General features: G+C 45.1%; 1 protein-coding gene across 7 annotated transcripts in view; it reads right to left on the reverse strand.

The window, feature by feature from the left end:
- Positions 1-20,598, reverse strand: part of LOC135259936 (ELAV-like protein 2) — a 49,708-nt gene extending 29,110 nt beyond the window's left edge. Inside the window, exon 1 of one of the 7 annotated variants that reach the window (XM_064344894.1) lies at positions 20,248-20,598. Coding sequence is in view for 1 of the 7 variants with exons in the window: in XM_064344898.1 (XP_064200968.1) it covers positions 18,424-18,474 (51 nt within the window). In the remaining 6 variants the exon portion in view is untranslated. Of the gene's footprint in view, positions 1-18,423; positions 18,749-18,844; positions 18,868-20,247 lie in introns of those variants that run through there. The other 6 variants (XM_064344895.1, XM_064344897.1, XM_064344896.1 and 3 more) reach the window with 6 other exon arrangements.
- Positions 20,599-20,798: the final 200 nt, after the last annotated feature.

Genomic DNA, 20,798 nt, shown 5'->3' on the forward strand with positions numbered 1-20,798 from the left:
CCCAATTAGTCAAACCCCCTGCTGATCTGTGAAGAGGAACACTGGGGGCAGTGTGAGACTCTGCACACTAGCGGTCAGCAGCCCCGGGTCCTGTAGAACCAGTCTGTGCAGGGTCCAGCTAAAACTCAGCACACTGAGCAATTTAAACAGCTGACTGCACCTCTTCCTGGTTTCTAGGGTCTGAACTGCTTATCAATTATAAGGTGGGAACCCAAACCAGTAGAAACCTGCAGTGCCCCAGGAATAGGAAAGGGTTTTCAACAGGGAGGGGCAAGGAACTACAGGGGTCCTTGAAGGTACTTGCAGGGGGTCCCTGGCCAGATCTGATATGGAATGACTATAATTTTTTTAATATAACCCTCATAACTTATGATGGGGGTGCCTGGATCAGACAGATGAAAACCCCTGGGAGAGGGGAACCCCCTCATGCTGACTGAACTGAGGACGGCATGAAATAAAGGGTAGTCGGGCCTACATGCTGAAAAACGAGAGGCACTGGATCAAATTCAAGCTTAAAAGTGAATGGCTTAGTCACCAAGGCCCATGGGGCTGGAGAAAACCTCTGCCCCCTGGTGGAGAAACAAGCTTTCTGCACAGCAGCTCAGCACCTATCAGCTCACGCCCGTGCTGCACATGCCCAGTAGCTTCCAAGTCCCCTGCAGACACATCATACAAAAAAATATAAATAAAAAAGAAATTTAAAAAAACCCCTAACAGGTTTCTAGCAATCTGAACAAAATCCTAGTCATTTATAATTCATAAAGGCAAGCCCCAACTTTCAATTGACTGGAAGCGAAGTGTTGAACAAGATTTCATTTGACCTTGGGAGGGGGGAAAAAAAGGCCCAATCCATTGCTTGCATTGCTAAATGTTAGCTGGGCCCCCAGTGGATGCTGTACAGGAGTACTTCAGGAGGGCAGTGAGGCCTATGGCAGTCTGAGCGACATCGCTAACACAGCCCAGGCCTTATGGGTATTGGTGCAGCCCTCTCCTGTGTGTCTGAGCCCACTTCACCCAGCTGAGAGGCAACAATAGCAGCTTCTGTGGGATTCACAGGAACATTGGAGTACCCCCCCCTCCCCTTCCCCACTCCCAATTGGGGGGGGCACGAATGGCCTTCGGCCCAGATATCAGTAGAGCCTATAACAGTGCATGGGCCAAACTCAGGGGGCGTATAAAAGACTTTATACAAGGTGTGTGTGTGTGTGTGTGTGTGTGGGGGGGGGGGTGGGGTGGTACTAACAGTTGTGGTGATTGGCAGTTGAACCATCTGAAATGTGTGGTGGAATAATCTATAATTGTACAAACGGCCTGAAGATCTGAGCAGAGGCGCTTTGCCACACGGCAGGATGAGCTAACGCAGGGCTGGGATTCCGAAGCTCTTCCGTTATTACTCTATAGTGAGCTGGCGGGCAGCTGCCAGAATGCGTCTGGCGGTGGGGCTGGGCTGTTTGTTTCACAGGGCACAACAAACGCTGCAAAGCATTACACCATTTCAATCTCAGCAGGTTCTAGAGATATGGGCACCAGTGCTTTTGATTTTTCACATCACAAAAAGCCCAAACCTGCACACAAATTACTTTTAAATTCAAGACTGCATTTTATTTGACAGCAGCATTGTGTACGGAAATGTGTCCCGATGTATCATACAAATCAATGCACCTGATGCAGCAGGTAAAACCTTTAGCTTTAATATTTACGGCTTTTCTCGCTGCCACACACAGGGTGAGTCCCCTCCTTCCCTCACCAGGGGTTACAGTGTGCTCAGAACGTGCTCAGAGTGTTAGGGCTGTTGGAAACGTTCAGACCGTTTCTGTTCCTGCTAGCAGTGGAGTCCATTAATGCCTTCCCGTGTACAGCACAGCAAACTCAACGCGATGCTGCCACTGTGGCCGCACAGTCAGCTCACCTGGTCATTTGCTCCTTAATTTCTGCACACCAAATTGCCTCCATCAGCTGCTTTTCCTCATCTTTTTAGAAAAAAACCTAAATGAAACTGCTTTCATAACACCTATGTGCACTGCGGCTGTGCAGGCCGCAAGAAATTAGTATCACAGGTCCAGGGTCACGCGAGACAATCACACAGTAATGAGACACTGAATCTACCCCGTGCGCTCTTAGAGGTATTTATATTTCAGTCTAATTGCACAAAGTGAGCTTTCATTTTAACAAGAATGCCTTGCTGCCAATTTTTGAAGGCCATGTCACATTCTGAGACACATTCTGCAATCTGCACTACCCAATACTAAACTACTGCAGGTACACCTACAGCAGCATTTTGATGAGGAAGGCATTTACAACTTCCTGCTGCCATTTCTTATTAAAGCTAATTCAAGAGCACGTTTCAGTGTGTGCATGTTTCTTTCAGGTTTTTGTCATGAGACTGAGGGTGTGCATCGTGTCTAGAAGTCATTTACTGAACACAATCAGAATTATGTGCGAGGGAGGAAAAAAAAGTAGGAAACCAATTCCACCACATCATACTTCAGAAAACGAATTTATTGCATTGCTTGCCTAATGACAGGTCACAGTTCATGTGCCAACACAAGTCAGGCCATTTTATTTTTGCATAATGCATGAGAAAGTCAGTGTGGGCAGTCTTCATTTTGAGTTCCACCCAAGCCCCAGCATGGGGCATTTGGCCCACTCCCACACCCCCTCTCTCCCTGCTCCAGCCATTTCCCGGCCCTGCCTGGAACTCAAACGCACCCCCGTTTCTGGGGCACTGCTTCGTCTGTGACGTTTTTAAAAACCCGTGATTTTCTGTCCCTCTGTTTTAAAACTCCCAACGGGATTCACAGGCCTGCTTCACTGTGGAAGCAGCCTGTCAGTTCAAGGTATGCTCAAGTTCCTGCTTTTAGCCTTAAACCCAACGGGAACATAATCCGATCGGACATAACTGCTTATCAAGCTCTGCATATGCAGGCTACACAACATGGTTAAGAGTTTATTTGCATCACATCAATGCACTTAGCAGATAACTCAATCCAGACCAACTTTCTTTTTTGCTCTACATGCAATCCATTTATAAAACAGGATGTTTAGCAAAGCAACACAGGTTAAGTTCCCTTACTCATGGGGCACAGTAGCAGCAGCCCCCTTGGAATAAAACCTGCAACCCCTGTGTTGTACACCCAGTTCCCTAACCATTATGTAACACTGCCACCTCAGCCAATAAGCACACTGCAGCAGTCCAGATTGTGACGGGTGTAAAGGCGCAGGTTTCCTCTGTGACATCACTGCCACCTCAGCCTATGAGAACATGGCAGTAGTCCACAGCCTGCGACAGCTGTAATCATGCTGGTTCTCTCTGACATTTAGGGAAAGGCTAATGAGGTAGTCAGCCACAAACATGCAATGTGAACAGCACTGCACATGTGGGGGAAAAGTGTCATAGTATGATCCATCAAAACTCAAATTAAGTTTCTTTTTATTCTGAGTTTATGCATATTCAGGTGTGTTTGAAATGTTTCTGAAATTAACAAAATTCACAGTATCGCAATATACGTGACACTTGCATCACGGTACACACATATAATATTTACAAATTCTTGCCAACACAGCACTAATGCAAAATGCACACAGCGCCATACAACAGATTCCCTGCACGATTCATTTCAATTCCTGCGTATAAAAAAAAAAAGGTCATCTAGCCCATCTGTCAGCATGACAGGTGGTTTTCCGTCATCAATCATGGCCACGCTTTCTCCTAAGGATGGAAAACTCATGTGACCACCTTGACACCTACGATGCTTACACTTGTATTAAGGGACACCTGCCACAAGCACATCTAGGTTATTCCCAGAGCTCTACAGTGCTCCCATTTTAGGAGCATTTGCTCCTGAAAATCGAAATAATTTAGGGACACATCTATGAATTGGGGGTGCATTAGGGTAATCCAAAATTTTTTAACTTAGGAGCACATGTTCTCCTTACAGATGTCAAAGTCTATGCCACAGGCGCAATTAGCCAATTGCCTCTATAACGCCGATGCTAGTTAACTCATAGATCTGACCATTGTACAACACTTAAAATAGGGACATAAATAAAATAAATCATCCGTGATGCAAGGACTTGCAAATAAATGTAGACAAAATGTCTGATCACATGAATGGTTTGACCAACTAAATAAGTAGCCAAGAAATACAGAAAAGGACAGAACCCTCATCCACCCCTGGTCTATGCCAAGCTAGTCCTAATCAAAATACTTCTGTGTAAAGACATTTCTGCACATCAAAAGCTAGTGTCCCGTGACATCACTGACAGGAGTAAGGTCTCGCTGCCCATAATGCTGGGGCGACTCCTCAGAACGTTCAAAAGATGACTGCAGGTACAAAAAAATACCTTTTATGAGTTTCCAGACCAAGGCTGCCCAAGGGCCTGATGGGAAAAACTCATCTATACCGATGAGGGGGCTTTGAAGAGAGCCCTTCACCATTAAATTCCTCACTTATTTTATGGGTGGTCCAACAAAGTCACCATACAATAAACCAGGGGTAAGTGATCTTCAGGTCACCCTTGTAACGAGGCAATTATGGACGATGGCAGTTTCAACTGCCAAAGTATCAAATGCAAATTGCACAGTAATTCTAGACAATGCCAGAACTAGACGCACATAGCAGAAAATAACAATTTCCCAAATATCAGATTTGCTTTTAAAATAGGACACAGCTCTTACTCCAACTCAAAATCTCACCTTTCTTAAGAGAAAATGAAAACACCGGGCACTGCCCTATTTCCAACACTGCTTCAAGGCGCTAATATTTTATTAGATAAACAGTTGGAAAACACTTGGCAAGCTGCTAACTCTGGAGCCTGCTAAATTATTTTCATGCCTGCAGCCAGCTCCTTCTGTTGCTCCCAGCTCTGTACAGCTTCTTGCCTGGAGCAAATGCCAAGCCTTTCTTTAAAAAAAAAAAAAAAAAGTAAAATAATTAATAAACCATAATTAAAACATGATTAAAGATGATATTTACACTGCGTAACGCGCTATGTAGCGACGCCCCGTTTCGCCCGGCTAAGCACACTCCGGTGTAAAAGGCTTTGAAGTGCACCAGCGCTCCGGACTCAATCCCACAACGCGCTCCGGAAGATCTCCGCCTCTGTCCTGAGGAAACCGGGATGGTGCGGCTCATGAATTTTCCATCGGCGCTGCCCTAAAAAACCCACGACCTCGACTCACTGCCTGACGCTACAAACCGTTCCCCCTCCGCACGCTGGATTCCAAAGTCACAGCTGCAAAACCACACCAGTGTTTCCAGAGGTAGGTCTTTTGGATTTCTGGCAACAAGAAATTTATTAATTTTTAAAAAAGCACCAATATTCAGAACAAAACCTGAAGTTCACAAGATTAAAAATTTAGATTAGTAAGATGTTTCTTTTGGAAATGATCAGAGACCACTTTTGAAAGCGTCTACTGACAAAGTGTTTTAAAAGCATAATCAACTCAAGTCCGCAGCCGATTATGGCTTACATTCTTAATGACTTTCTACACTAATTTAAGGCCAAACGGCACCCTCCTCTCGGTAGGCATGGGACACTTGCAGCCAGGGCCCTAATTTGCTCACATTCATAAGCCACACACACCACAAGACTGAAGGGGACCGCACCGTCTGCGGTAACCATGGAGATAATTTAAATTTTCAGAAATTGCAAAGCTGCTTTTTTTAAGCCATCAAGCTTTGTACATACAAGGAGCACATAACACATCCCACAGTATTTAAAACACACTGAAAACCAGAACGCCAACTGCTCAGGCATTTTAATACATTAGAAAAAGCACTGAGTGCCTGCAATGCTTTTACAGAGCATCAGTCTTTGGCTGAGTTCGGACAAACCAGCTTTATTAATCAGCACTGAAAATGTCCATCTTCATTTGGAATCCGATACAGTTGGGAAGCAAAGTTAAAAGTCCATTTCCAAATTATGTCTGCCCCCCCCTCCCCACCCCCAAAATACAGACAACACAAGCTACTCGTATTTCCCTCTTCAGACAGCATTCTTAAAACAAAGGTTTCCCCTAAAACTATTCTTGTAGCATTAAGTCGGCAAATCGGTAGGAAAACATGACAAATCTTATTTTATTCTGTATTTCATGCTGTTCTTCAAAACCTGCTTCTCGAAAAACTCTGTTCTGAACGGACAGATTTCCAGCTCAAGGGCTGCCCGCACAGCACTGAGCACGTCTCCACAGCAGGACCTCAGGCTCCATTACGGCTCTCAGTTTCCTAAAGGCCACGTTCTGAAGGGCACACAGCCCTACTCTACAGCACAGGAAAAAGCCACAATGAGTGACCTCTGCAGCTGTGGAACGTCCCTGAGGCGATCGCTCAGCAGCGCCCCCTGCAGGGACCTGAGGGCAACGCAGGCATTTTCATCCCTCTGTCACACAAACACGGGGTTTGCTCACGCGATGGCACGTTTGAAAAACGAGGCCTTTCTTTTTAAACGGCCCGGCTTGTTACAGCGATCCCAACAATCCGCCTAGTCAATGTCAGTGCAAGTATGACAGTAAATTCAAAAAAAGTCACTTGATGTTAAGTCTGTTGTAAAATTTCTCAATTCAACATCATTTGCTCCAGATAAAGAAGATGAGTATAATAATAGTTTTTTTAAAACACTTTGCTAAATAACCTTGAGCAAAATGGGTTTTATGCCAAAAGTAACCCATTTAATTACAAAAGCTTTAGGTGAATTAGAGCCAAGTTTGTTAGGTCCTCTCTGGCTTTAAAATCTGAGCCCGTCTACTACAGAAACGTAGCGATGAAAGAAATGCCACAGGTGGTGAATCAATTGATGAACGCGCCAAATGTTTACATATAATTAAATGCACCCGGAGTGACACAGCATTTCATTACAGAACTCTCCTTACACACACACACGGACCGCTGAAGAGGTAAAATCAAATCTAATCAGAACGCCATCTTAAAGCAGGCATTCTGTACGTAAAAAGAGCGGTTTGAAGCTGAATCACAGCCTACGAAAAGCTCGCTTTCTGAGTCTCACGCTCTTACCCGCAGCTCTGTGCAGAGACAGAGCCTTCCAGCACAATGTGACCGGGTTCCAGAGCTGGCTGAAAACCTTTAGGCCGAAAGCCCTCCATCTTGACTCAAGACCGCACGCGAGTATGCGCCAGCATGCCGCCATTCTGGTCTTAAGGGCAAAACGGCAGTTCCACGGCTCGGCGACACCCCACTAGAGATCTGGGGCTGGGGAGCAAGCCGCCACATCACGTGGTGAGGAGTTCCCTCCAGTGCAGTGACAACCATCCCTGCTCCTGGAGATCCACCCTCCTGTAGGTTCTCATTTCAACCCTAATTTGGCACATCTGACTCTGCTAATTAGCAGCTCAACAGGATCTCTGGCTGTTGAATGAGGTGTGCTTTGTTGGCGTTAAGAGTGAAAGCCTACAGAACGGTTGATCTGCAGCAACAGGGCTGGGCAGCCCTGCTCTAGCTGCTGAATGAGGTGTGCTTTGTTAGGGTAGGAGAAAACAAACATATAGGATGTTAGATCTCCAGGAACAGGGCTGGTTACCACTGCTCTAGTGCGAACCACAAAAAAATGCTTTAGCAGCATTTTCATCCAGTGACATTGCAGGCTGGGACCAAAATACTCACCGGTAAATTTCCACAAAATTTCAAACAGTCAGCCAAATTTGGAACCGAATGCTTCACTGATCCACGGTAAGGAAAACGTGTCGTCATCAGCTGCAAGGCTGACTTACAATAATCAGGCACAATGCATCCAGGACAGCAAATGTACAGCACAAAGATAGATATAAATGTATAAAAGTACAGCACAAACAAGACCATATAAAAGGTCATTAGATTGCTCCTTTCAAAAGGGAAAAAAATGTTGTAAGGGGAGGTAGAAGACAACAAATACAACCCGCAACGCAAACATAAAAAAGCACTACGAAACATTCACATTTACAACACAGCGCATTTGTTACAATAAAGTCCCCCGCAGAAAAAAAACACAAAATAAAAGCCAACACGCCCACGGCCCACTCCATTGTCATTAGAGTGACATCACAAGCCCGCTCTGCCGACAGCCTCTGAAGGCTTTCTGCAGCTCGCTCCGGCATTGTGAATCTTTCAGGAGCACGGCTCTGATACCGCATCAGAAGGGCTGTGAACCGCACGGTTCGTTCGTTTGCTCGTTTGCTCGTTCCTCGTCTTCACGAAGCACGTGTCAAGTGAGGTGAGGCTCGCTCAGACGCGGAGGGTCACGCTTTTTTGCCCCCCCGAAAAAATAGAAAGTAAAACGCGTCCGGCGCCCTCGCCGCGCAGGGAGCCCAGCGACCCGCCAAGCCGACGCCCTCGAGGACGAACGCGCCGCCGCCGCGAACACGAGGAGATCCGCCGCGTTCCCATCCCGTCTGGAACAGCCTAAAACACGACCCCCGGAGTCCCTCCCCTCTTCCCTTTCTGTGCTGACGAGACGTTTCCAAGAACACACGACGTGAATTCTACCGCTTCTCTAGCCAGAGCAATCTACACTTCTGTTTTTCTGAACATATTCAAGATTCCGTTGGTTTTTGTCACGGTACATTATATCACATTTATTTGGCAGACGCTTCTATCCAAAGCAACGGACAATAAGTGCATACCAAAGGTCAGTGGAACAACTACAGAACACAGGCTTCGATAAGGCACAAAGTAAGCCGGTGGAAACAGCTCCCATCTGAGCCCCCAGAGTTGTTATATCCTTCCTGTCGCTGTTCTCACTTCCACAGGGCATTTCCTGGTGCTAATCAACCCCTGGAGTAAATTTAAAGCCCTCCCCAGCGGTGTGGGAAGGCCCGTTTATTCCTGCGAGGTCACCTTCACCTGCACGGAGCACCCGACAGGCGGCCGCCATTACCGCCACATCAGCGCGCGAGCGCGCGGTCAGCGCGACAACCAATAAAAATCTGCCACACGGCCTGACATCCGCTCACGCTGCTCTCCACAATAAGACTCCCAATAAGAACTCATAAAACCTTACGCTCTTGTAACTGCATTGAGCTGCTAAAAATCTGCCTAAAATCAGTTCAAACCTGACCTAGTAACTGTTCCTAGGTAGGTAACCGACAGTGACGCGTCGTCCACATCATAACTCCATTCAAAGAGATGCGCACAGCCGTCGATAGGGCCCTGCACGTTTTGGACATTGTGTGGGTTTGTATTATCGGTACGTGGAGGTACGCGTGCGATACTGCACTTTGCACAGGAAAAGGGCCATGTTTACAAAAGCTCCTCAAAGTCACACAGGACACAGCCCGATCCTTCAGAAAAGGGCTTAGCTGTTAAAGATGCATTTCAGATTATTCAGACAGGTCTGGAAGTACACAACAATATGAACAAAACTTCTAAGGAAAATTTCCCTTTTCAGCATTTTAAAAGCACAGCCAAGATGGAACAAATGCTTACCGTTTATGACAAAGGGAGGACAGAGTGCCCCCACTACGCACTGACAGAAAAGGGGAAACGCACACCATATCCACGCTGACTGGCCAGTGCGGTCACATCCTCAGCCGGCACGGGCACTACGGTCACCCCCGCCTTTCCACGCTGTGCACGTTCGCGCCGCCGAAACGCAGATTCGACTCGACAACTGTCCCGCGCTGGCCTTTCTGCGCCGCTGAACACCACTGTTTAAAATCCTACTTCTGCCCCTCCGTCCCGTCCAGTCATCCGAATCTCAGCTCCTCAGCCCGTTCCCCCTGGTCCCACACGACAGACGCGAGGGACCACAGCCGTGAACGATGCACGGCGGTTTGCACAAACGATGCAGCCCGTGACAGCTAGGAGGAGGAGGAGGAGGCCTCCCCCCCTTCCCCCCCGCTTTATTAAAGTAGGACGGGTCGATCAAACAAGCCACAATTCACAAGTCGCATTTAAAACTCATAAGAGCAGGCCCGAAACTTTCTCCAAGAGCATCAGCCCAATTACACAACTGACCTTTTAAAAACTGGACTTTTTATTCCCCCCCTCCTCCTCACAGAATGAGGCATTCGAGTAGCTGTCAAGGGTTTGTCCTGCCAAAGAGCTCGCTCCCATGCTACACCGATGTGACTGTCTGGCTTTAGTGTCCCAGATCCTGTGGTTGAATGAACTTTTGTGTGGGTGTCTTAAGGACCATTACTACAGTATTTTTATTCATTGTTTTTCAGCATTTGAAAGCAGAGCTCTTTCAGGTAACGGACATAGAGAAACGGCAGTGTGTTTTGTCTGCTATCAAATCCTTACAGTGGCAGCACCGAACCAGGCTGGTGTTCCCCTAAAATGACACCTCCCAGTAAAAGGAGGGAGAGATTTCCCAAATGCCGTAATGGGTGGAGCCAAAAACTCGAACCACTTGAAGACACACAAAACCAAAACGACAGAGGAGCACACAGGGAGAGCATGGCTGCTCTGTCCATACTGTGTCTCAACATTGCCAAAAGAGAGGGAGACTCCACAAAATTGTAGAAGAGCGTTTCCTGGTCTACCGCAACAGTTTGTCTGCAGTCTGCCTGCATGAGCAGCACACAGTGCACTCCCAAAAATATAACAGAAAAATGAACAGCGGAGTGAAGATGAGCACCTAGTGGCAGAGACCATGGCTTCCACACACTTCCGAATGTCCCCAAAACATGGACAACTTTGTACTAATTTGATCAGGTATTTCAAACTAGGGAAAAAAGTGATATAAATTTGTTTTTAAAAAATCTATTACCAAGCCATTTAATGCATGGTGACATGCCAGAAAAAGCTGCGCTGTCTAACTGTCTAATCAAAATAAAGGTTGGTGATGCACAAGGTGATTGACAATTTACAGTTGTACAGTTTACCTGCAACTTGTAGGTCCGTGCAGAGCAGTGTAAGCAAGTGCACCCTGAATGCTTGCACAACCCAATATAAACATGAACGCAGACACCGGGCTCCACCTTTAATGAGCCCAAGGGACCGGATCACATGCACGGCTGGGATGGCACATCAGTCGCCAAAACCTGACTGTGGCCAGAAGGGGGCGATGTCAACCACTGTCCCTCAGGTAGTCATCGTAATCACCGTTTGGATCAGCCTTTAACATTAAAGAATGTTGCACCATAACTTTGATTTGAGAGAAGTGCACTGCATGCTTACCAAATGCAGAAAGAAGCCAATTGGGGGGTGGGGGGTGGAAATACTCTGGAAAGGATTTTTAAAAAGCTGCCCTCTGGCAAAATGAAACTCGCCCTTTAAAAAGAAAGCAGCAGCAGCAGCGAGCGATCGTGACACGCAACGCGAAATCTGCCTTCCCATGTTGCCACTGCCACCCGGGAGCGGCAAGCGAAACGATATTAATGATCTGTGTGGACGTGGGCCCGTGTTGGGACAGCCTGATTAAGCGGGCGGGTGGGGGGTGGGGGGAGGAGAGACTGGGGGGGGGGGGGGGTGATGGGAGAAGTGTCCAAACAGGCCTTCTCAGCCTGTGACTACAGCCCAGCATCCCTGTGGGGACTGTGCGGTGAAGCACGGCACCCGGGGGGGAAGGGGGGGGGCAGGGATCACACAGCGCAGCGCAGCAGCCTTCCCACGCCGACCAGCCCCAGACCCCGCCCAGCGGCAGGGACGGGACCGTTCCCCGCTCCTCCAGATTAAATCAGGGAAAGACGTTATTTTACAGAGCCTGAACATCTCTGGAGCCATTACCATCTCTCTCGACACAAGCGGTCAGGGGGCGGACTCTCTGGATGTACGCGCTGACGATGCGCTCGAGCCGACCGTGACATTCAGGGTCTGAAAACCGATAGGTCTCCATTTCACCAGCAAGGCTAAATGTTACTTTATCAGGTTCGGCACCTTTTATTTCTTCAGCAGCTTATTTTAACACACACACACACACACACACACACACACACACACACTTCAAAGAAAATGTGCACTGAAATGTGCCTGATCCAATCCTATCGCAGCACCGCATCAATGTATGCAAAAAAAATTAATATGCAGAAATACTAAATGAAAAAGATTAGATTTGCCTCCGCACACTTAAGGTCATTTCCAAAGCTGGCACGTCGGCGAGATGAAAAACGAGGGAGATTGTTGGAATACACAATCACGGGATCCTTAATCAATTACTCAGATCGGCATTCAAATGCTTGTTAATTAAAAAAAAAAAAAAAAAAAAAAAGAACTGAGCTGGCACCGTCATCAATATTCATGAGGCAGAAGCCTGCATAAAATAATTCACTGTTAACAATTTTGCTACGTGGAAGTGCGAGGGAACACAGCTCTTGGCAGCCAGCGGAACACACACAGACCGGTGGGTTTCACGGCGCTTTGAGAGAACCACTTTGACTGGTTTTTAATATTCAACCTTGGGAGCCACAGAATCTGAAAATCAAATGAGTGCACACTGCTAATGCATTAACCGTCTACGCAACCGGCTTACTTAATAAAAGTGGTTCAGGGTATGTGCCTTTACTGTAACCTTGCATTAGCGAGCTAGCCATCAGCCAGAATCAAAAATATCACCCCCACGGTGATGCCAACATTTTATTCCATTTATTGTACTATAGGTCTGAGAATCACTTTATTTTCACTTGAACAACAACACTTGTGAACTTCCAGCAGACGGAAAATGTAAGTTTCAGACGGAACTCAACACGGATGTTGGGAAATGAAAACGTATTACGATTTTTTTTTTTTTTAATGCGTTCTTGCACTTCACGCTGTGCGGGATCTTACCTTCTTGACAGACTGGCGTCTCACCCAAATCAGTGGCCAGATTTCACTTTTAAGACCCAAACGACCGTTTTGACAATAACACTGTGAAACACAACAACACAAGTGAAAAGTCACAGTCACAGCTGACGTGAGGCGTTTCTAAATTTGGGCGGTTTAAGCAGCCGCAGGGGTGTGTGTGTGTGTGTGTGTGTGTGTGTGGTGGGGTGGGGGGGGTGTGAAGAGCATTAACATGCATGTGCCAGGGCTGTGCAGGCAGGTCCGGGCCCGCAGAAGCAGTGCCCGCGGGGGGGCACACACACACACACGCACACACGCACACACACACACACGCACGTTTCTGAGAGGGGGGGGAACGGTGCCACCGCCGAGGCTCTCGCTCAGACAGATGGCCGAGCGCGGCGGGAACGGCGGGGTCCGCGGGCCTGCCAGGGGAGATCATCCGCGGAGCTCTCGCTGCGAGCCGCGGGGAACCAGCGCGACCGCGGAGCCTCACCGCCCAAACCAGCCGCCGCCGTCCGCCGCCGGCATATTGCTGCGGCACAACACTAAAACCCCCGCGCCGTCCCCCAGGGCCCAGAATCCTCCATGGAATTACAATCTAACGTACACGCAGAGGGGGAAAAATATACAATAACCTGGACTTGGCCATGAATTCTGTTTAGGATCGATTCGGTTTTGATGCTATAAAAGTCCATTAAGAAAACGTACGATTCCATTTCTGTATTTTATATTGCGGGACCCTGTACTGTTTTCCGTTCTGTTTGCACAAAGCCCACACAGCCCCCACAAAGTCGCTCAACCAAAAGTCAGTTAAGAATGCACAGACCGAGCCCTATATCCCACACATTAGTGAGGCTACGAACGCGACAGGAACAGCTTCGTCACATCGCAGTACGGTAGGGAGGGACGGGTTCATTCAGCCAGGGTTTCTCAAGTTACCGCAACATGAGCGCCCCCTGGCTAATCACCAAATAACTACACGTTAAAAGCTGTCAAGAGATTCTCCTGACTGGCGCCAGCCCTCCCATGGTAAATGGTCATTAGCACACACGTTCCCACGTACTGGTGCAAGTGGCACAGCATTCACAAGAGCACACAACTACTGGCAGTTGTAGAAAGGGCTTGCCAAGTACAATAACCCAATTAAAGATTACGGAGAATGCAACGGCACAGCTAGGCTCACTGACGCATTAGGAAATGGTTCATGGTCTATATTTGCCTAGTGCTGACTCGCCTGCATCTTAAAATTGCCCGTTTTAAATGTGCCAATTGCAGCAGTTGGCCAAATTCAGATCCAAAAACTGGATTGAGGAAGGGATTACCTCACAGGGAGGAAAAGGGGAGGGGGGGAATTTAGTTCACTGAATTCAGTACCCTTTTCTGAGATCGCACAACCATAAATGGAAGCGAGCACTGCAAACTATTTGTTTTCAATGAAATTGGTCATCTTTTGTTAATTTAATAGAATCTAATTTATACATGGCCATTCAATTTTGCTTTGAACAAGGTTCTCCAATTTAAATGCATGCTAGGTGTGGGAGAGCAGCCAAGTGGATAAGGATATAAACTGAAAAGGTGAAATTAAAAATTGCTTTGAAAAAACAAAACAAAAACTAAGTGACCTTTTTCAACTAAAATGCACATAATTCTAGCTTAATACCAGCTAATACTAGGAATCCAAGTTAATCATTCAGAAGTATCGTATCACGTGTACTAAATTTGTGTGCAAACACCTACAAGCAATGGCCGACAAACAGACCTTTATTTCAGGCAAACTTTTGAGAAATTCCAAATGAAACGCATGCATTATATTCACATGGTTTCACATCTGCAACATTCAGCTTCATCACTATGCTGTGCACATTCATTTCAAAAGCCAAATATACTTTAGGTTTTTGTACGCACATCTAAAGAAATAGTTAATCTTTGTCATTTTGCACTAATGTATGCAGAAGTAGTAATGCTATTTGGGAGTGTTTAGACCAGAGAAGCCCAACCCTGTTCTTGGAGATATACCATCCTGTAGGTTCTTGCTCCAGCCCTACAAAGCACACCTCAGTCAGCAGCTAGAGCTCTTTTTGAGCTGCCTATTAGTAGAATCAAGTGTCAAATTAGGGTCTAAAATGAAAACCTACAGGATGGTAGTTCTCCAGGAATAGGGCTGTGCAGCCCTGGTTTAGGACTGTCCTTATTTTACTTTGTTGAGTATTTAGAAACTCCAGGATTTGGCACTAAATCATTCTGCAACATGAATAAAAATCAACCAATAACAAAAAGATCCTTCTTTTTTAAAGAAAATCCCTCGAGAAGACAGCTTCACGAGGCAAAACAAACAGCAGGGGGCAACCATTTTGCAATTACTGCTTAGAAACAAGAAAGTACCAGTTCACCAGTTACTGCAGGGGCCGTTTTGGACATTCAGTGTAGTGATGAAAGACCTTATTACCACATTCAAGACTAATGTCCTGCATCACTGGGTAGTAGAGGTCAAATTTACCCCCCACACACACACACACACACACACCTTTTCCTACTTGAAACCCAATTTCCCCACTTATGAGAGCAGTGGAGTGGGCGAGACGGGCCTTGGCAGAGTTATTTTCCAGAGAAGCACAAGACAGGTTTCCAATGTGAGCCCCGAGCACAGTCTGTGGGCGAGGGACCCACAGTGAGAGCTGGTCCTGGACCACAACGCGCTGACCACACAGCACACTCACAACATCAGCATCCAGGGGAAGGGGAGCGGGTGAAGCAGGTGCAGATGTGGGGGGGGGGGGGGGGGGCAGTACAGCAGCTCCTCTGCATGTTATGTTGCGTCAGTGTTCTTTATTTCGAAAGCGTGCGTCTGGATTTTACATATATAAACACAATAATATATAAACTCTTATTCGGTGTTTGATCTTTGACTTTGAAAAATGTGTGTTCATTTTTTAACAAAGCCGGGTCAGCCCCGTAAAACATTCAGAAATAAACTGCACCCCTAAATCAAAAAAATGTTCAAATAAGTCAAGTTGAAATATTCTACATGTCTTTATCCCCCCATATCCTGACACAATAAAAGCATGAAATAAGCTGACTAACAGGCTTAAACGTACATCCAGGCCCACAGCTACGGTTGTGTAAGCAAACAAAGAGTAGCCAAGGTGACTTGTATGTGAAGCTGAAGACTTAACAAAAGCATGACATTTGATGTGAGGGATAAGTAGACCAATTCAAGTTTGACTTGAATACCAGATTAAACAAATCTTTTTGAGCAGGTGGGAGTGGTACATTTTGCTGGCTTAGAGCAAATAAAATTTTTATTCTTTAAATAAAAGCCAGGGATGTGTTAGAACTCCGCATGATCGTGAATGCAGATTCAACCAACCACTGAGAACTCCCAAGGATTTCTAGTTCCCTTTAAATCGACACAAAACTGGGATGGGGAGCAAAACCAACTCAGCCAAGGCAGTTAACAACTTGTACACCATTACAGAAGAAACAGAAGATATTCTTAACAAGAGGGCAAAGCACTATTGCGCATGCTAGTCCCATTTACGGTTCCACTCAATACTTGACTATAGAGACAAGTCAGTATCTTCCTGTCAAATAAGCTTGCTAATTTGATATCATTGAAGAACAACACTCACTTGCTAAACTGCCATGACAACTCCCGTCTATTCATGAACGATACACTGTAGGCCTGCCTACCAACTGTAACCAAAATGAGCTGGGTAAGACATTACCGGAATACCTAACCATTCTTATCAAAAGGCTCGGGTCTAGGTCATCCCTGTTTCTTGTAGATATCAGGGTAGCGGTAGAAAATACAATTTCTCATTTTCAACATGGCGATTAGGGTGTCCTGCTGTAATTCACACATTACATCCACCACAGCAAGGACCAGTTCCAGTCAAAATGTATCACCATCTATACACTGCAGCATCAAATTCTGTTTCAGATTATGTTAATGAACATCACACGTACCCACCCTCAGTGTACCGTGTTAAGATCCTAATAAGATGAACTGCTATGATTTCAGCAAAGAATTCCACTACAAATGTTATTCTAATTCCTCATTACTATGAGCCTCAGTCAAGTACTCACAACAACAAAATATGCTATCTAAAGTCACTGTCAAACCGAAGGCAGCTTTGCATGCAAAATGTCACTGGTAGATTTTATTTCAACATTCAAAGTACAGTATAGGTTGAAGGGGCTAACCCTTAACAGGCTCTGCTTATGGCAAAACTAAATCAAAACCGGGTAGAAATCAATTGCAGTCCCCTAAAACTGCTTCTTATTCAGAATTTGTTCATTTCAGTCACCTGTTCCAGTTCCAAATAATGTGGAAAGCAGGGCGGGACCAAAAAACACACACAAGCTATTTCCGTTAGAAAACGGTTTCCCCATTTAAAGACAGTCTAAGACCATCATTAGTTTGTGAAGGTGCACCTGTTTAGCGGCCATTTTAAACGTCCAGAAACCACCGATCCTTTCCCCAAACGCTAACAGGTTAGTTTTTTGTGATGATTACCGGTGGCAACTGGTGCATACCTCATAACGATTTATATAATAAAAAGTTAATCTGCAAAGTCGAAAATGCAAGTACCAAATGTAAATTTCACCATTAGACTATATAAGCAAGCCCAACCGCAGTCGGTTTTGGTGACGTTAAACCAGGTCAGCCCTCCAAATTGGGCTGTCTAGCTAGCACATAACAGGCAAAGGAATTTTGATTTGAAGCGGCGGAAACTATTTAAATCGACATTTATCAGAGTGCACTCTCTTCTTGAACCTGATCAGTCATTCTCCTTTGGCAAATCCTAGGCTACCACCTAGCTGGTTTAAAGTTACTAACAATTTAGCAAGCTAACCGGGTAGGTGACTTCACATCGATCTGCAACTGCAAGTCTCTACAATAATCTCGGACACCACGTCGGGGCGTAGCACTGCAAAATATACAACGGCGTTTTTATTGCATATATTACAACCGTGACGACGTAAGCTCTTTTTGTAGGAGTAACGCAAGCTTTGGGAATATATTGGACACTTGTATTTTACTAGCATACCACAACGACCAATGGTTATGGTCACACTGATGAAAAAATAAACTACTTAAGGTTGTGCGCCCCCAAAAGCGCTACCAAGTTAGCCAACAAGTTAAGGTGGTAAAAGCCATTTTAGCAGGCGAAATCCAGCTGCCTAAACAGGCGCTACGACTGCGACCAGTTCAACACAAATGAGCGTGAAGCTAAACAGATGCATATTCGCAGTAAGTTGTCAGCAATGAAAGGTTTATTTTACTTCTTTACTTAGTAACTTTTCAAATATGTTCTCTGTAGAAGACCGCCCCCATATTTCAAACAAACTGACGACCAAATGTGAATTTAACCAATTAGACTAGCTGAATTGAGACCAGCTGCCGCTAGCTAATGTTAGCAAACGCCAGAATTTCAGAAGGAAAATTTAGAAATTCCAAGCTAGCTAGCTACCAGTAATACAAAAATTATATTATGGGTTTCCCTTTTACATACTTTTAAGGACATTTGCGGTTAATGAGGCCAAAAGACGAGTTTTTTCCTTAAATAGCCAATATTATTAGCTATGGCTAGCTAGTTACACAGGCAACTGGAGAAGTCCCTAAACTTATTCCCAATGCGCAGGACAGTTAGCTAGCTTTACATCATATTTAATCAATACCGAACCAGTGATGAAGCATACAAATTATAATTTCCTTTACCTTGGTTGATAAATACAGCTCACAACGGTCTTTAAATAACTGTAGACCCATAAAACAAACGCCTTCAGTCGTCGTCCAGGTCTAACAGGATACTGAATGGCTGAGGGGGGTGAGGGGCGATGGCGGGAAATCTAGCAATGCAAACTGGCAACCTAATCAGCCAATCACAGAGGTCGCTCGCCGCACCTCTTAATTGAAAATATGTTGTACCCTATGAACTAATAATGAGCTGCCTACTATTTGGGGTGGGCGATGTATTCTAGAATGCATAAGTATTTTAATTTGTTTCAGGTGCACTGAGATTTAGTATCTTTTTGCAAACATTTCAAGTAGACTATCTGTTAAAGCCCAGTGGCCTAATGAAGTAGCATTCTAATCTCATTTAAAGAAGATAAAAAAAGAAAACAGTAGCTTAGCCTACCTAAGGCGGAATGAGACAGTAACTGAGGATGTTGCTAACGTCAACGCTCTTCAGCACCCTCAACTTTGGTATCGGAATATGGTAGCCTATATGAGAGTGCCAATTGAATCCAGGTGTAGTCCATTCTATCAAGGGAACTGGCATGCTGCTTGCTCTTCAATGATCTCAAATTAACCGTTTTCGTGATCCGGGATTTGCAGAGATCATCAGTTTTACTTGTTCTGTTGTATGAAGACACACAAATAAGCACTAGCACACAACACCATGATACAGAAAATGTACGTCGCCAGATGCGTAATAGGTTATTATAACGTCCAAATGAATACGCAGAAGAGGAACTATTTCAATTCAGATAAGGTCGTTGTGTCCCGTTGAAAAATGATAGCTTAGTAAACGTGTAAGATACATTTTAGTGGGTAGTCTACATATTTCCTTTAGCCTACATTTACATTCTGCAGTCTATTGTGAACCGTAGGCTATCTCAGTAGCCTACCAGTGAAGGAACGGGAGCTTCGATTCATGTAGGTTAGACTCGATTTCCGCCTGTGTGTATGAACAGTTTCCATCGCCAACGGTGCAGGTGTAGCCCATTTGACGGCATTCTAATTGCCATAGCCTACGAGAGGACGTGTTGAGATATGATAACTCGTTTCAGGTAGCGATGAATACTGGCCGTAATTGACACTACACCACATGAGTTATCCATTTAGCCGAGCAAAATACTTTTCCCCATATTTCTGGGGCATGGGAAATATCATTAAGTTTTGAATCTAGTGCTTTGCCGAAAGTTAGGCTACATTTCAAGAAGACATTTTACAATAGGCTACCATGTAATATGCTGCATAGAATAATCGTAAAAATACTATGGAAACCATTACCAACATTCTCATTATGAATGAGAAATCCATTTAATCTATTTAACACCACTAATTCGTATCTGGCGTAAATGAAACAGAATCATCTTTAACTGCGTTCTTGTAGCCGTGTGCTTGGTGATGTAGCTGCACGCTCGCATACTGACACGCACACACGGAGCTAGACAGCTAGCAACGGTCTTACACGCGACTGTAGTCATTGAACAAACTGAAGATGTACAGGTTTTTTAGAAGAAATAGTGGCCGCACAACGGGTAAAACAAAGAAACAGCATTGTCAACGACTGTCAGCCCCACATTCGTATGATTTAGAAGAATACAACAAAATACAAAATCAACACGAACACAAAATATAATTGTCACTGCTGGAAAACAATCCATTTAATAACGGTAGGCTATCAGCCTTGTGTCAGGGGAAAATATCAGCAATAATACTGCAACCAATAGGCTATCAATAGCTGCCCTAGTCCACTAAACTGTCAGTATCACAAAATATGTTTTATATTTAAAAAAACTTAAAATGTCTTACCGTTTCTATAAATGAAAGTTACGGATGTCCTTAGTATTAGCCAAATAGTATTTCTTTAAAAAGATGCGAAACAATAAAGCACTAAGCACGAATTTACAGGATGAATTCCGCCTCTGCTTAAACTTGCGAACACAAAATAAATAAACAAGACTGATGAAATGAAATATTTATTCAAATGAAACAAAGTACACAAATGGAATCCCTTTCAGCTAATGATTTACGTAAATAAAATGAAAAATAACTGAAGAAATAAAAGAAGGAATCAAATAATTAAAAAAGAGCCGGCTTCTGCCTCTCTCTTTACAGGTTCGCCACAAAAATGAGCGACATCACTAAGTGAGAACTGAGCAACGGAGGAGGTTGTCTTTAAATGGAAGGTAGTTCTGCCGGTGGATATATAGAGCCGTATCACAGCAGCGCCATACCTCTCCGCCCTTACTGAGCTACAGCCATTGAACCCTTACACATGGATACACACGCACGCGGAAGTATATGTTCAGGAATAGCTCCAACTATACGAGATGCTTCATCCAATTGGCTACATAATGCCG

The sequence above is a fragment of the Anguilla rostrata genome, chromosome 7 (genome assembly GCF_018555375.3).
Source record: "Anguilla rostrata isolate EN2019 chromosome 7, ASM1855537v3, whole genome shotgun sequence".
Classification (NCBI taxonomy): Eukaryota; Metazoa; Chordata; class Actinopteri; order Anguilliformes; family Anguillidae; genus Anguilla; species Anguilla rostrata.